The sequence below is a fragment of the Centroberyx affinis genome, unplaced genomic scaffold (assembly GCF_046629955.1).
Source record: "Centroberyx affinis isolate AG114_WGS23_722 - 3 ecotype Tasmania unplaced genomic scaffold, CSIRO-AGI_Caff_v1 ptg006386l_1, whole genome shotgun sequence".
NCBI lineage: Eukaryota > Metazoa > Chordata > Actinopteri > Beryciformes > Berycidae > Centroberyx > Centroberyx affinis.
The window spans coordinates 4873-22500 of record NW_027283243.1 but is presented as its reverse complement, the minus strand read 5'-3'; the positions used below and the strand labels follow the sequence as shown (position 1 = coordinate 22500).

At 41.7% G+C, this 17628-nt stretch overlaps 1 protein-coding gene across 1 annotated transcript in view; it reads right to left on the bottom strand.

The window, feature by feature from the left end:
- The window catches only part of LOC139638469 (myosin light chain kinase, smooth muscle-like), a gene marked incomplete at both ends in the record, with an annotated part of 43048 nt that extends 26191 nt beyond the window's left edge, over positions 1-16857 (bottom strand). The window contains 10 exons of the mRNA XM_071512609.1: positions 2331-2448; positions 3014-3231; positions 4607-4707; positions 5337-5410; positions 7408-7801; positions 10411-10432; positions 10854-11019; positions 12191-12356; positions 13690-13735; positions 16650-16857. Of these exons, the coding sequence (XP_071368710.1) occupies positions 2331-2448; positions 3014-3231; positions 4607-4707; positions 5337-5410; positions 7408-7801; positions 10411-10432; positions 10854-11019; positions 12191-12356; positions 13690-13735; positions 16650-16857 (1513 nt within the window). The remainder of the gene's footprint in view (positions 1-2330; positions 2449-3013; positions 3232-4606; positions 4708-5336; positions 5411-7407; positions 7802-10410; positions 10433-10853; positions 11020-12190; positions 12357-13689; positions 13736-16649) is intronic.
- Positions 16858-17628: the final 771 nt, after the last annotated feature.

Genomic DNA, 17628 nt, shown 5'->3' with positions numbered 1-17628 from the left:
TCACGTCTCACGGAAATCTCCACGTAGCACTCGTTAGCTTCAGGAGTGGTTACAGGGTCTGAACCAATCATGTATATTGTGTATACTGCACTGTACTATTATTGCACTACTATTAGTATTATATTTGCATCATAATGGGTATAGCTTATTTTTGCACTGTATGCCATACAATGCATACTACCTCTAAATCAGCACTGTTGCACTGTATGTTATGTGTGTGTTTTTTTTCTTTTCTTTTTTTTTCTTTTTTGTTTCTTGTTAATTGATAATTGTTTCTTGTAAATTGTACTACTGTACGTGCCTCTGCAATTGCCCCTCGGGGACAAATAAAGTGAATTGAATTGAACTAAATTGAATTGAATTGAATCGAATCGAATTGAATTGAATTGAATTGAATTGAATTGAATTGAATTGAATTGAATTGAAATTGCTTAGTGCAGGTTTAACTTTCTATACAGGAAATACTTAAACTACCTGGAATATGACAATACATGATATCAGCATTTTGATTTTTGATTTTGAACATTTCAGTTAATTGCATGGAGTGATACACAGGGCAACTCAGATGAGACTCAGTTGCAGACAACTGTGTGGAAAAGTTCCACAGTGTGACTCAGAGGCTGGAACTCTTTATAAAGGGATTCCTCAGGGAACCTACTGAGGTCCCCTGTGGTTCCAATCTGAAGGAACCCTCAAAGTTCTTCAAAGCTCTTTTACCTTGTAGAGTGTACAGTCAAGCTGCTGTGACCTCTGAACTCTGACCTCATCACTGCTGGTTGCTGATGAAGGAACTGAAGCTGCTGATTCAGTGGAATCACAGAAATGACTCAACTGTACATGTAAGAGTTCAAATGAAACCTAATGTGATCAATAAAGTTTCATCTTTCATCTCATTCCTTGTTTTCCATCTGACCTATCCATATTATATATATATCTTCATTTAGTCTTTGTCATTATGTGTGTTGCTGCACACAGACCTGGGCAGAAAATCAGTATTCATAAAATATAATTTACATATCATTTATCATCTTTCAGTAGAATCATTTCATGGTGAAATAATAACATCAAGTTATTGTGACACATGATCCAAAATCAAATACTAAATCAATTTATAAAACAAATTACTAATTATAATCATAATAATCTTAATCATAAATCATAACCATGCAGTTCAATGCTGCGAACATCAGTTTGATAATTTAACATGGTGACAGATATCGTTCCATTTTTAACAGTAATAACAATGAAAAACAAAGCTGTTTAACTTTCATTTTAGTCAACCTGGAAATATTTAATACAGTGAGAATTCTCAACACTTCTTTTAGAGAAGCACATCATTTATGATTGTATTGTTAGTTTTGAGCTTACTGAAACAGTTTTGACTGCTGTTTTAATGCTGTGAAGTGAGAGTTATTGAGAAATTGCTGTATAAATAAAATGCATAATTATTAGCATTATAATTATTATTATTACTTTAGAAACAGACTGTAAACTGCTATTGCAACAATTTCTTATGGTTATTGTTTTGTTTTTTTGAACAACTATTTATTGAGTTTTAAATTTCATGTTAATGACAAGCAGTAAGCAGGAACAACAGTATAATCCTCATCAAGGATAATGAAAATATAAAAGTGATAGCTAACAATAAAAGCAAAAGAAAAGCCCCCCCAAAAGAACAAGAAAAACAGTAACAAACAATGAACAATCATAACAACAACAACAACAACAACAACAACAACAACAACAAAACAAAGAATGCCAACCTTGGTTAAGATGGATAGAAAGAAAATGAAAACGGAGAACTGAAGTGAGTAATAGCACGGGTCCAATTGTCAATGTTACTGTGAGCATTTTTAACCTTAGAGGTGGACAACTCCAGCTGTAATATATCAATAGACTGTTCCAGGTCTCCCGTAATGGAAGATTTTCCTCAAACCAGCTCTTGATTATTGTTTTCTTAGCAGCTGTTGAGGCTGCCAGGAATATGCTTTTATCCTGATGGGTTCAAACTAAATTAGGATTATAACCAAAAAGAAACAAGGCTGGACAGAACGGTAGAGATTTAGAGAAAAATCTTCTTATGGTTATTGTGATATGAATTCAGTCTGTATCTCCCCGCTCTACCTGCTCACATGATGTCATTTATATATTTTTCCACTCATATATTCCTGCTTGGTCGAGTTGATGTTGCTGAATGTGAACGGCTGTGCCGCCCCCTGCTGGAGGCTGCAGGCGGCACACTGCAGGAGCCGCTGCCTCTCCTTGGGTTAGGGTTAGGGTTAGTGTGTGTGTGTGTGTGTGTGTGTGTGTGTGTGTGTGTGTGTTCTCACTGTTGAGCAGCCAGCAGACGGTCGGAGGCGGTTTTCCCTCCACTGAACACTGCAGAGTCAGACCCTGTCCCTCCATCACCCAGCAGCCCTGCAGGGAGCTGAGGAAGACTGGAGCCTGCTGCTGGGCTAGGCCTGGAGGGGGGGGGGGGGGGGGGGGGGGGGGGGAGAAGAGGAGAGAGAAGAGGAAAGGAGAGAATCGGTTTCATTGGCCAGGTAAGTTTTGATATTCCTGGTGTTTTGTTCATGCACATTAAAGATAAAACAGACAGAGAGACAGGCAGACAGACAGAGAGACAGAGAGACAGAGAGACAGAGAGACAGACAGACAGGAGGACAGACAGACAGACAGACAGACAGACAGGAGGACAGACAGGAGGACAGACAGAGAGACAGGCAGACAGACAGGAGGACAGACAGACAGACAGGAGGACAGACAGACAGACAGACAGACAGACAGACAGACAGACAGACAGACAGGAGGACAGACAGACAGGAAGACAGACAGACAGGAGGACAGACAGACAGACAGACAGGAGGACAGACAGACAGACAGACAGACAGACAGACAGACAGGAGGACAGACAGGAGGACAGACAGACAGACAGACAGGAGGACAGACAGACAGACAGACAGACAGACAGACAGGAGGACAGACAGACAGACAGACAGACAGACAGACAGACAGTCTTACTGTGGACAGTGAGTGTCCATGTATCAGAGTCGACCGTCAGTCCGTCAGTTGTGGTCAGTTGACACCTGTAGGTTCCCCGGTCTGTCCCGCGGACCCGCTCCAGGCTGAGGGTGAGACGGGTCCCGTCCTGGCGCTGCAGCAGGCCGGGTCCGGGCCGCATTGCCCCCCCGTCCTTCAGCCACGTTACCATGGAGACGGCAGGGGACGACACTGAGGCCGGAGCAGAGAGACAGACAGTTAGACAGCTTCTCACCCTCTGCCTCTGTCCTCTGTCCTCTGTCCTCTCTTTACTGTCCCATACGGGCCATGTGGTTTGCAGACAGGTTGTACAATAAAAACAATAAAACTACAGTAAAAACTATAAAAATACAATAAAACTCACAACAAATCACTTTTACCACACAGACCAGCAGCTTCACACAGAGAGATAAAAAGTATCTCATTAGTCTGGTGAGTTAGTGGTTTAGACAGACAGACAGACAGACAGACAGACAGAGAGACAGACAGACAGAGACACAGACAGACAGTCCTGTAACTGAAGGTCACAGGTTCGATCCCCATCAGCAGCTGGTTTGTCCTCCAGCAGGACACTGAACTTAATGAAATCTGATGTAAATGTAAGGGGAGACAGGCTGTTTTGTTTCTTTTGGTGCCCAGTTTCTGGGGCCGGTTGCACAAAACACCTTAAGTTAAGATTTTCCTTAAAGTCCGAGTTAAGGTTTCCTTAAAATAAAATCGGTTGCACAAAACACTCTTAAGTCTTCTTCTTCAGGTTTCCTTAAAATGTTCACTTAAGTATTTAAGGTTTTCTCCTTATCTTGGTCTTATACTTAAGGAGTCCCTTAAAGTTAGTTAAACCGCTGCACAAAAGACCTTAGCAACCAAAGTGAGGAAAAAAACTTAAGGTACCTCTGACTCTATCTTAACCGCAACCTGGCCGAGTTTATGGAGATAAATGAAGAAGTTGTCGTATTTTTTTTTTATCTCTTGGATGAACCTCTTCACCAGACCAGACTTCACCAATAATTTTTGTTGCGATTTCCTCCCACATTCGTTGTTTTCTGTTTGTTGTTATTTGCGGATCAAATTTACTTTTTAATATGTGCTTTCTTTTATTGTATTCTTCCAGAAGTATAATCTTTTCCTCCTCTGACCAATTTGGTGTTCTTGTCTTCTTTTCTTCTGCCGTTTTACTATCTATAGGCCAACTCTGTGAGACGATAACAGGTATCACAAGCACAAGTGCAAGCAAACAAACGGTCTCCATGGAAACTGTAGAATTTTACCGCTGTAAAATCTCTTTCAATGCAGTAAATGCCTTAATGTTTTTCCTTAACTAAGGAAACCTGTTAAGGGATTCTGTGCAACACCCTTAAGTAAGTCCCTCAGCTAAGGAGAAATTAAGCCTTAAGTGTCATACTGAAGGAGAAAACTTAAGGTGTTTTGTGCAACCAGCCCCTGTTCTTTTCAAAATAAAAGCCCCATGGACACACTGCTGTTGTCACTGAACCATTCCTGTTTCAGCCTCATAACAATAAGATCCATTACAGTCACAAGGAAACATTTTTTTTACATTTATTGTTACCTTGACAGGTGAAGGTGACCTGGGCCCCCTCTGTAGCCTCCTGGTCCAGAGGAAGGGCCTCGAACCGCGGCTTGGACCCAGATCCTGGTCTCCTGACGGCTCTGAAGACACAACAACAAACTGTGGTGTAAAACTGAGACACAAAGTGACAGCTGCTCTTCTAAAACAAGTGTGCTAGTGTTTAATTAGCCAAAGCCAGAGGTGGGGACTCGAGTCACATGACTTGGACTCGAGTCACAGTTTTAATAGCTTGAGACTTGATGCCTGAAGAGAAGACTTGAGACTGGACTTGACTTGGGTTCGGGTGACTTGGGACTTGACTCTGACTTGTACTTTGATGACTTGAAAAGGTTTCTAAAGTCTTGACTTGAGATCTTGTGTTTGTGTAAATGACTTAGATTGAAAGTGATGAGATTTGTTCCAGCAGACGACTGAATTTAAATTCTGTTTTCTGAATTTGTATGGAATGATTGAATTTATTGAAGTTGAAACTGATTATAGAAATCAAACTCATGATGCTCTTACCAAGTTTTTATCATATTAAAACCATATTGCATTGAAAAGTCCTAGATATTTCGTTTTCTTTAAGATATTAAATTGATACTGGACTCTTGATTTGTTCTGACTTGACTTGCTGTACATTTAGACTCGAGACTTGACTTTAATGACATGGACTTGACTTGGACTTGACTTGGTAATCTACATTTAGACTTGAAACTTGTGCCTGTACCTGCAGCTGTCTGGATCTGAACTGGACTGGACTGGAGCAAGACTGGAGACAGACTGGTTTCTGACTGACTGGACCTGCAGGAAGGGGGGGGGGGGGGGGGGGGGGGGGGGGGGCAGACAGACAGACAGAGGATATAATAATAACAATAATAATAATAATAATAATAATAATAATAATAACTTTGTTTATATAGCACCTTTAAAAACAGAGTTTACAATGTGCTTTGACAGACAAACTAAAAGCAGAATACTTAAATTATGAATTTAAAAGACAATAAAACAATAATAAACAGGGATCGTAGGATGAAAACCAAGATAAACAGTAAAATAGAATAAAAGTAAGATGGAATTAAGACAGAGTTAAGATAAAAGACGTAAAAGACAATAGAAAGATGATAAAAAGCCGATAAAAAGCCGATAAAGAGACAATAAAAAGCCAATAAAAGATAAAGAGACGATAAAAAGACGACATCACATAAAAGCAAGTCAATAAAAATGGGTATAAATATTATTGGTGTATGAGCCAAAAGTGGTGAAGACCTTGTTGTGTGTGAACGAATAACTTTGTCTTGTGTTTCCTTTGTTCATTTGAATTAAGTTAAATTTGTTTATTTTTCAAGGATGTTATGGTAAAGGATTATGTTGATTATGTTGATTATGGATCAACAAAAATCTGTAAAAGGAAAATAAACAGATGTATATTTTTGCCATCAAACAACCTCTGGATTGCTGTCAGTCTTTGCCCACTGCGGCTGAGGAACTTTGAATTTTTCTGCATTTAGTCAAAAGACTAAACAAATGGATTCCTTTCAGGACCGGACTGTCTGGAGACTGGACAGAGCAGAAGGATCAGGTCCAGTCTCATGTCTCATGTGCCAGCAGAGACTCTGAGCTCATCGATCATGTTTTTACTCCTGTTATCTTCACATCTCCAATTATCTCATTATCTCTGGATAACAGATTCATGTTTTTGCCGACATCAAAACTTCAAAACTTTTGTCCCACTGCTGTTGCCGTCATGAGAGTCGAGTCTGGTAAGTCTGACAGTGGAGACAGACTGAAGACAGACCGGAGACAGACCGAAGACAGACTCAAGACAGACCGGAGACAGACTGAAGACAGACCGAAGACAGAGCGAAGACAGACCGAAGACAGAGCGAAGACAGACCGAAGACTGACTGAAGACAGACCGAAGACTGACTGAAGACAGAGCGAAGACAGACTGAAGACAGACTGAAGACAGAGCGAAGACAGACTGAAGACTGACTGAAGACAGAGCGAAGACAGACTGAAGACAGACTGAAGACTGACTGAAGACAGAGCAAAGACAGACTGAAGACAGACCGAAGACAGACCGAGGACAGACTGAAGACTGACTGAAGACAGAGCGAAGACAGACTGAAGACTGACTGAAGACAGACTGAAGACTGACTGAAGACAGACTGAAGACAAACTGTGTGGAGCCTGTGTGGAGTCTCTGTCTCCCTGTCTCTGTCTCCTTGTCTCTCTGTCTCCTTGTCTCTCTGTCTCTCTGACTGTCTCTCTGACTGTCTCTCTGACTCTGTCTCTCTAACTCTGTCTCTCTCTCTCTGTCTCTCTCTCTCTGTCTCTCTGTCTCTCTGTCTCTCTCTCTCTCTGTCTCTCTCTCTCTGTCTCTCTGTCTCTCTGTCTCTCTCTCTCTGTCTCTCTGTCAATTCAATTCAATTCAACTCAATAAGCTTTATTGGCATGATAGTTGTGTAACAATATTGCCAAAGCAAATGTGCACTGATAGTGCTCGTCCATAAAAAGGAAAGAAAGGTAGAATATACATTTGTCTCATAGAACAGACATTACAGAAATCCATCATAGCATGAAATAACAGATGAACAGAACAATAGAACAGAAGAACAACAATAGAAGTACTGTATATGGACAGAGTCTTAATAGAACTCTAATAGTTACTACTATTACTACTACTACTATTACTACTATAGTTACTACTATACTATACTCTTAATAGTCTCTCTGTCTCTCTCTCTCTGTCTCTGTCTCTCTCTCTCTCTCTCTCTCTCTCTCTCTCTCTCTCTGACCTGAGCTCCAGCAGTCTGAGGCAGAGGGACGGCAGGTTTCCTCCCTGCCACCAGGGGGAGCTGAGGGGCTTCGCTCCTCCAGGAGTCTGCGGGCCGGGGCTGAGGCGGGGGTGTTTCCTGCCCGACCCGGCCCACAGGAGGGGGCTTCTGTCCCGGGCGGGGCGGGGCCGGGGCCGAGGCCGGCCGGCCGCTGGGACAACCGGGAGGAGGAGAACCAGGATCCAGTGTCTGGGTGTTACTGGTTCGTCTGGCCTCAGCTGGATGGACTGGCCTGGAGGAGGAGGGGGTGGGGCTGGAGGAGGAGGGGGCGGGGCTGGAGGAGGAGGGGGTGGGGCTTGACGCAGAGGGGGCGGGGCTGGAGGAGAGAGGACACTGGTATTTGCCTGGTTTCCATCTGTGGTGGGAAAAGTCCTCAAATCCTTTACTTCAGTAAAAGCAGAAATACCATAATGGAAAAACACTTCATAAAAGTAAAAGTTCTGCGTTCAAAAGTTTAATTCAGTAAAAGTCTAGAAGTATCAGCAGTAAAATGTCCTGAAGTATGAAAAGTAAAAGTCGCCATTCTGTCAGAGAGTTAAATTATTGAAGCATGAACCTGTCAGAAGTATTTTAATGTTGTCGGTCTAACTGATCCAGATACTGTTTAGTTAGTTTAAACTCTAACAATGCAACATATTGAAATTACTCACTAAGACTCTCTGATCAGATCCTCTTTATAGTCTCCTTTGTATCTAAGGAAGTTGGTAAAAAAGCTTTTATGTTTCGGGCTCCTTCTGATTGGAATAAGTTCTCTGTCATCATTTCGCTTATTTAAAAATGTTTTGTTTTGTCATCTTAAAACAGATTGCCTATGTTTTCAGTAATGCCATCACTGTTCCTTTATTTCCTTTATTTATAGATTGATCCTTTTCTTTTTTCCATTTGTTTTGTGAGTATTTGTTTGGGACCCCCTTGAAAAAGAGATGATACATCTCAAGGGGTTTATCCTGATATAATACATTTCTCGACATATTTTATGAGCTTATCGTATGTTTTGATGTAAAACCTTATTCTGCAAAGTAACTAGTGACTCCAGCCGGCAGATAGATGTAGTGGAGGAGAAGAAGAAAGTCTCACAGAATGGAAACACTCAGTAAAGTGTCAGTATCTCAACACTGAACAGTAGAGTTACTTCCCTCCTCTGGTTTCTCTGCAGGCTGAACTGAACCAGGATCTGCTCTCTAATTTACTGAAACTGCAGCTAAACTTCATGCTGCGGTTGTTTTTCAGCATCGCGCTGTAATTATGATCTGATGATGTGTGTTCAGGGTTTTAATGTTTTGGGGGAAAGTTTCTGGCGAGTTCCACTGAGCCGGATAGAAAATGACTAGTTAGTGTGTCAGTCTGCTGCAGATGACAGTGGAAACACAGAACACATGAGAGGCAGCTGGTTTCTCCATTCAGCAAACTGAGGAGTCTTTATTGATTCACCTGTTGAGTCAGTCCAGTTGTGAAGCAGCAGTTTAAACGTTGAGATAACTGAGGAACGTTTGAGAGGAAGGTGTACTTCTGACTGTACTTTCTAAACGTCACTTCTCCTGTTCTTGTGTTGTTTTGTGATGTTGGGTTATCTTGTTTGAACTGGCTTCAGCCGTGTGTGTAAAGCAGTTTGGGTTACATTTGTTCCATTTGTTGTATGAAATGTGCTATATACCGTATTTCCTCTAATATTGGCCCGGGCCTTTCTTTACCTCAGCTGCAGAGGGTACCAGGCCTTTATTGGAAGCAGGCTTATATTAGAGACTGGCCTTTATTTCTAATTCCCTCTGTTTGATAAATATATTTGCTCATATTTTAGTACGAAGCCTCCTTGTTTTCTGATCTGCTTCTGTTGGGGTTCGTTATGTAGCTGTTTTTTTGTTACCGCGATGCATAACGATAATTGCGGTAATCGACGACGGCACGCTCCAGAGACTTCCGCCGGCCGAGCCGTCTTGTGGCATACTGCCATCTGGTGGCACTTGTACGTTACTACAAACTACAGTTACATTATATAACAGGCACCGGGAGTTTACCGGTATCCACCGTTGTTTTTTCCTTTGTTTTTTTCCCCGGCCTGTATTTGGGGCCGGCCTTTATTTGTTCGTGTCGACCACGGCCCCGGACATTATCGGAGACCCGGCTTTTAATTGACTACCGGCCACTATTAGAGGAAATACGGTAATCTTTCTACCTTGGCCTACTGACTGTTAACAGATTGTTTTCCTCTATCTCTCACCAGTAGTATTGTTAGTGCTAGTGTTTCTCCACATTAAGACTACATTTCCAATCAGTCTCTCTGTCTCTCTCTCTCCCCTCTCTCTCTCTCTCTCTCTCTGTGTGTGTGTGCTGGTTAACATGCTGTCAGGAGGCCAAACTGTCTATATGGAAAACCAGAAAGAATCAGGTTCAGGGTCGGGGGTCAGTGGATCCTGGTCTGATGCGGACTGGTCTGTTCAGCCCGGCTCAGAGTGGAGTTTGAATATTACAAACTGAGTGATGACATTGATGCTTCTGTGAAGTTCTGGGGTGTTGAGGACGAGTATATTTGCTCATATTTTAGTACAAAGCCTCCTTGTTTTCTGATCTGCTTCTGTTGGGATTCGTTAGGTAGCCGTTTTTTTGTTACCGCAACGCATTACCGATACTACCGAGACTTCCGCCGGAAGTTGACTACTGGCCACTATTAGAGGAAATACGGTACATAAAGTTGGTGTGTTTTCTAACATTTTAACATGAAACAGCCAAGAATGATAAAGGCTTTTTAACTGTATTCAGAGGAGAGAGCGTTGGATTTTTCCTCTGCATATGGACTCTCTGTGTTTCCACTGAGCAGCTGCAGTGAACACTTTGAAGCCTGTGCAGCGTTCTTCACCTGATCAACACTATACATGAAATAGATTTTACTTATAGCGTTTACTGGTAAACTAGTTTGATGCCAATGTCCTGAACAAGATGTTTAGTCAGAGAATAAACGCCACTGACCTGACAGAGTCAGCAGGAGAACCTGAGAGGAAACAGGAAGACAGAAACATCAAGACAAAACAATATCCATCTCTATTAACTGCCAAACCTCATCACATTACACATAACTGACTGATACTAATCAATACTGATCAATACTAATCAGTCAGTCCTGGACCGATCGTCTCTGATATTGGTCAAAGTTTATTTAAGCTGCCAAACCCTTAACTCATAAACTCATAAATGGTAAAAAAAAGTGTCTGATTATCCTGAATCTCATTGGTCTGATGAGAAAAGGCAGATTTGTGTGTGTGTGTGTCTCATGTATTTAAAACGTTCCTATTTTCCAGGTTTGTCTTGCTCCATACTTCTAACCTGATTCTCTATCGCTGGCTGCTGTGTGTGCTAATCTCACACCTGATTGGCCGAACATCTCCCTATCCTGAATCTGATTGGTCGCTCACCCTGGATGTTGAGCTCGGCGGTGGCGGCGGCCGTCCCGGCGCTGTTGGCGACCGAACACGTGTAACTTCCTGCGTCCTCCGGCCGCACTTCCTTTATCTCCAGGAAGTGAAGACCAGAGCGTTCGTACAAACTGAACCGCCCACCAGACTGAAGCTCCACCTCATCCTGAGAGAGAGAGAGAGAGAGAGAGAGAGAGGAGAGGGAGAGGGAGAGGGAGAGGGAGAGAGAGAGAGAGAAAGAGAAAGAGAGGGGGAGGGAGGGGGGAGGGAGAGAATTTGAATTTAGACGTTTATTCATAATTTAGTCACGCTATACATTCATGATTCTTTCTGGTTTTCCATATAGACAGTTTGGCCTCCTGACAGCATGTTAACCAGCACACACACACACAGAGAGAGAGAGAGAGAGAGAGAGGGGAGAGAGAGAGAGACAGAGAGACTGATTGGAAATGTAGTCTTAATGTGGAGAAACACTAGCACTAACAATACTACTGGTGAGAGATAGAGGAAAACAATCTGTTAACAGCCAGTAGGCCAAGGTAGAAAGATTACCGTATTTTCTCTAATAGTAGCCGGTAGTCAATTAAAAGCCGGGTCTCCGATAATGTCCGGGGCCGTGGTCGACATGAACAAATAAAGGCCGGCCCCAAATACAGGCCGGGGAAAAAAACAAAGGAAAAAACAATGGTGGATACCGGTAAACTCCCGGTGCCTGTTATATAATGTAACTGTAGTTTGTAGTAACGTACAAGTGCCACCAGATGGCAGTATGCCACAAGACGGCTATGCCGGCAGAAGTCTCTGGAGTGTGCCGTCGCCGATTACCGTAATTATCGTTATGCATCGCAGTAACAAAAAAACGGATACCTAACAAACCCCAACAGAAGCAGATCAGAAAACAAGGAGGCTTCATACTAAAATATGAGCAAATATACTTATCAAACAGAGGGAATTAGAAATAAAGGCCTGTCTCTAATATAAGCCTGCTTCCAATAAAGGCCTGGTACCCTCTGCAGCTAAATAAAGGCCCGCGCCAATATTAGAGGAAATACGGTAATATGATTTATACTGATGGTTAAAATGATACAGAGCAGCTTTAACTGACACTCCCATTCAGAGTGATGTAGCATTAGTGTGCAACTAAGAATTAAGGCCCCAGCTGAAATAAATTAGACATTTTCTACGACATCAATGATCAAATTTGGTCGAATCTGGCAAGGAAGGAAGAGATATTTTCAGAAACTAGATATTTTCAAGAAGGACAAGATATTTTTCACAACTGTATTTCTTCCTTGTACAAACTGTCTCGATTAAAAAAGCAGATTGGCCCCGCCCACCTTGAGCCATGTGACCCGGGGCTGAGGTCGTCCGGTGGTTTTGGCGGAGAACTTCCCGGTCCCTCCCGGTCTGGAGAACACTCTGGTCGGTTTGGTGACGAACTTTGGCGGACTCTCGCCCCAAATACTGGGCCTGCTCTCCACCGCCGGGACTGAGGAACGCCCCCTGGAATCATGGGAAATGCAGTTCTTTTACTGGAACTGTCAACGATTCACACTGGAGCTGTCCCTCAATGAACCGAGGCTCCGTCAGCAGGTTTCAAAATGCTACAAAATGTTTCACAATGTTTCAAAATGTTTCAAACTATTTCAGAATGTTTACAAATGTTTCAGACTGTTTCAGACTGTTTAAAAATGTTCCAAACTATTTCAGACTGTTTCAAAATGTTTCAAACTGTTTCAAAATGTTTCAAACTATTTCAGACTGTTTCAAAATGTTTCAGACTGTTTCAGACTGTTTCAGACTGTTTCAAAATGTTTCAAACTGTTTCAAAATGTTTCAAAATGTTTCAAAATGTTTCAAACGGTTTAAAACGGTTTCAAACGTTTTCAAACTGTTTCAGACTGTTTCAAAATGTTTCAAACTGTTTCAAACGTTTTCAAAATGTTTCAGACTGTTTCAAAATGTTTCAGACTGTTTCAAAATGTTTCAAACAGTTTCAAAATGTTTCAAACTGTTTCAAACTGTTTCAGACTGTTTCAAACTGTTTCAGACTGTTTCAAACTGTTTCAGACTGTTCCCCTCGTGGCTCAGAGCCTCAGGAGCTGTGGTCCTGACAGATTTAAGCCTGAATGATTTCTCCAAAGTGTTTTAAAGTAAAGTGGGAGGCGCTGGTCAGCTGGCTCCTTCAGGCCTCAGCTTCATGTCTGATTAATAACAGAAACACAACCGACAGACAGACTTAGAGTTACGACTCTTTATTTACAGCCGCACATTAAAACTGTTTGGACTCAATGAGCTGGAAGACACAGAGAGACAGAAACATCTGAGAGAGAGTGATATGAGAAGGAAAACTATAAAAATTACAGTGGAAAGATAATCACAGACGGGATGATTTAGTGGAGAGAGAGAGACAGAGAGAGGGAGAGAGAGAGAGAGAGAGAGAGAGAGAGAGAGAGAGATTGTAACAAAGAAAGACAGACAGACAACGAGAAAACAGGGAGACCTGGATAAGAAGGAAAAAAGAACGTTACAAAGTAGGCGAGAGAAAGAAACAAAGAGAAAAAGAAAGAAAAAGAAAGAAAGAAAGAAAGAAAGAAAGAAAGAAAGAAAGAAAGAAGCAAACAATCAATCAAAAACCAAAAAACAAGGGTAAAAAGACCAAGTTAGCAATTTTCAAAAAGAAAAGGGTACAAAGAAAGAGAGATAGGGGGAAAGTTAGAAAGAAACAAAGAGAAATAAAGAATGAAGACAGAAAGAAAAACAATGAGAAATTTAGACATTTAGAAAGCAAACAAGTGAGAAAAAGAAAGTAGAAAGAAAGAAATAAAGACCTCACCCTGTTTTCATGGAGGAAGGGAGGCCATATTTCTTCCCAGAATTCTCTGCAGGTGGAAAAACAGCCGTTAGCAACCAGACAGGAAGGAAACACTGAAACACTGACTTCATGTCAAGCTCTCATTCTGTACTGGTCGTATTCCACTCTAGTCACATGACTTGGACTCGAGTCACATGACCTGGACTCGAGTCACAGGTTTTATAGCTTGAAATTTGACTTGATGCATGAAGAGAAGACTTGAGACTTGACTTGACTTGGGTTCTGTTGACTTGGAACTTGACTTCCACAAAAGGTTTCTAAAGTCTTGACCAAAGACCTTGTGTTTGTGTAAATGACTTGTTCCACCAGACAACTGAATTTAAATTCTGTTTTCTGAATTCATGTCTTGTCTTGTTTAATCTTGTCAGGTCTTTTCTTGTCAAGTCTTATCTTGCAAAGTCTTGCCAAGCTTTGTCTTTAGTCATGTCAAGTCTTCTCTTGGCTAGCCTTGTCTTAGTCTTGTCTTGTTTCATCGTGTCTAGTCTTTTCAAGTCTAGTCTTGTGTAGTTTAGTCTTGTCAAGTCTAGTCTTGTCAAGTTTTGTCAAGCCAAGTCGTGCCTTGTCTTATTTAGCCTCGTCTTGTTTAGTTTAGTTTTGTCAAGTCTTTTCAAGTCTTGTCTTGTCAGCTCTTGTTTTGTCAAGTCTTGACTTTAGTCTAACCTTGTTTAGTTTTGTCAAGTCTTGTTTAAGGCTCATTCATGCTTTACACGCAAACACAATGGAGAGCGACAGTCAAAGTAAAGTTTGTTCATGCCAAGTCCGAGTTATCAATATTCAAGTCAGAGTCCAAGTCCGAGTCATCGATATTCAAGTCTGAGTCCAAGTCAGAGTCATTGATATTCAAGTCTGAGTCCAAATCTGAGTCATTGATATTCAAGTCTGAGTCCAAGTCCAGGTCACTGATATTCAAGTAAGAGTCCAAGTCAGAGTCATTGATATTCAAGTCAGAGTCCAAGTCCGAGTCATCGATATTCAAGTCTGAGTCCAAATCCGAGTCATTGATATTCAAGTCAGAGTCCAAGTCTGAGTCATTGATATTCAAGTCAGAGTCCAAGTCTGAGTCATCGATATTCAAGTCTAAGTCCAAATCCGAGTCATTGATATTCAAGTCAGAGTCCAAGTCCGAGTCATCGATATTCATGTCAGAGTCCAAATCCGAGTCAGCGATATTCAAGTCAGAGTCCAAGTCCAAGTCATCGATCTTCAAGTCCGAGTCCAAGTCCGAGTCAAGTCACAAGTCATCAAAATTTGGACTCGAGTCCTACAACACTGCCGAGTCTTGCCTTGTTCTGATCTACTTTAGACCAGTTTGTCTGGAAGAACGCGTTCTTCTGATGGACCGTCAGAAGAACGAAACAGAACCTGGACCTGCAGGACAGGAACCGGTTCTGAACCTGGGCCTGCAGGACAGGAACCGGTTCTGTCCGGATGTGTTTAGAGGACAGGAAGCTGCCGTTCAGCTGGTTGTGATGCAGTAAACTGAACCTCAGCACACCACTCTATATTACAGCTAAACACACACATATGGAACAGGTTTTATATTGTTGCGGTCATGTTTGGATCACATGGAAACGACAAGCTTGGGGTTCAATGGTCAATTCCTGTTGGGGAAGTCAGAGGAGTTGGTGAATATTATTAAAATTAATAGTGTTAGTGATCACATTCTTCTGTTCATTGTACTTGTAATAAGTAGAATAATATTAGATTTTACTTATAACTAAATTTTCATTAAAGGCACATCTCCAAAATCACGACAAAACACGACAGATACACTCGTGTTATTGGGAGATTTGGGCGCGTTTATACAGTATATTCCACCTAAATTATGCTTTTATTTAGCATATATGAGTATGAATGAAGATTTGACTTGATGCCTGTCTTCACCTTGCTAGAGACAAACAGGACCAGGAGGGAAAAGAAAAGAAAAGACTTTGTTCTATTATCCATTATCCTTACTATTTTTTTTATCACAAGATACAATGCTGCTTTTTTTTAAAGAAAAGAAAGAGAGCCAAACCGGGTCAAAGGTCAGCTGTGTTTTCATGAACCTGCAGCTCAGGGTGAAACTACATTTCAATACAAAATCCATTTTCCAAACAATAAAAAGTGTAAAAAACCCTGAAGACAGAGAGAAACATATGGAATCCATTTCCTGTTTTGATCTGCTAATATATTTTACTGTTCTGTTTTTATGCCTTCTTATAAAACACTTTGTCAACTCTACTTCTAGATGAGTAGTAGGCTAGTAGTAGCAGCAGCAGTAGTAGTAGTAGTAGTAGTAGTAGTAGTAGTAATAGTAGCAGCAGTAGTAGTAGTAATAGCAGTACTAGTAGCAGTAGTAGTAGTAGTAGTAGTAATAGCAGTACTAATAGCAGTAGTAGTAGCAGTAGTAATAGTAGCAGCAGTAGTGGTAGTAGTAGTAATAGCAGTACTAGTAGCAGCAGTAGTAGTAGTAGCAGTAGTAATAGTAGCAGCAGTAGTAGTAGTAATAGCAGTACTAGTAGCAGCAGTAGTAGTAGTAGCAGTAGTAATAGTAGCAGCAGTAGTAGTAGTAGTAGTAATAGCAGTACTAGTAGCAGTAGTAGTAGTAGCAGTAGCAGTAGTAATAGTAGCAGCAGCAGTAGTAGTAGTAGTAATAGCAGTACTAGTAGCAGTAGTAGTATTAGCAGTAGTAGTAGCAGTAGTAGCATATTTAGTTATCGTAGTATTAGTAGTAGTAGCAGTAGTAGCAGTAGTAGTAGTAGTAGCAGTAGTATTAGCAGTAGTAGTAGCAGTAGTAGCATATTTAGTTATCGTAGTATTAGTAGTAGTAGCAGTAGTAGCAGTAGTAGTAGTAGTAGCAGCAGTAGTATTAGCAGTAGTAGTAGCAGTAGTAGTATATTTAGTTATCGTAGTATTAGTAGTAGTAATAGTATTCAAACCTTCCAGCAGGATCTCCACGGTAACCTGGCGGCTCCCGGCCTGATTGGCTGCCTGGCAGGTGTAACGTCCTAAATCCTCCTCCCTGACTCCGCCCACCACCAGGCTGAAAGTTCCACGCCCGCCTTGCTCAATCACACAGCGCTCTCCACCAATCACAGCCTCCCCCTCCCTGCACCATGTGACCTGCGGCTCCGGATGACCACGAACCTGAGAGAGAGAGAGTGAGAGGTAGAGAGAGACAGAGAGAGAGAGAGAGAGGTAGAGAGAGAAAGAGGTAGAGAGAGAGAGAGAGAGAGAGAGTGGTAGAGAGACATCAGAAATGTTATTAGTCATGTTGTTAATTGACCACAGTGGAAACAATCCTCAGGGCTTTACTGTGGTTTCCTGTTTCCTGTCTGAGTATACGGTACTGGATCCTGTCGCTCTCTCTATCTGTCTCTCTCTCTCTGTTTCTCCCTTTTTCTGTCTCTAGTTGTTTCTGTCTGTGTCTCTGTGTGTCTCTCTCTACCTCTCTCTCTCTCTCTCTCTCTCTACCTGTCTCTCTCTCTCTCATTCAATAGCTTCATTGTGTTTTATCAGAAACTAGATTGCCAAAGTTTTAGAGGAAATGCAAATGTCTGTCTTTCTCTGTCTGCCTGTCTCTCTCTCTGTCTCTCTCTCTCTCTGTCTGTCTCTCTCTCTCTCTCTGTCTGTCTGCATGAGAGAGAGAGACAGACAAACAGACAGACAGACAGGGAAAGAGAGAGAGAGACACACACACACACAGAGTGAGAGAGTTGTGGTCAGACAGTTCTGCCTCAAACATCCACTATGACCAAGCTCTCATACAACACACACACACACACACACACACACACACACACACACACACACACACATCTTCACCACAACAAGGCGAACAGTTCTGCTGCTTCACGTAACAGAAACTTTATTAAAACCAGCAGAGTGTTCAGAAACATTTAAAACACTTTATTAAAG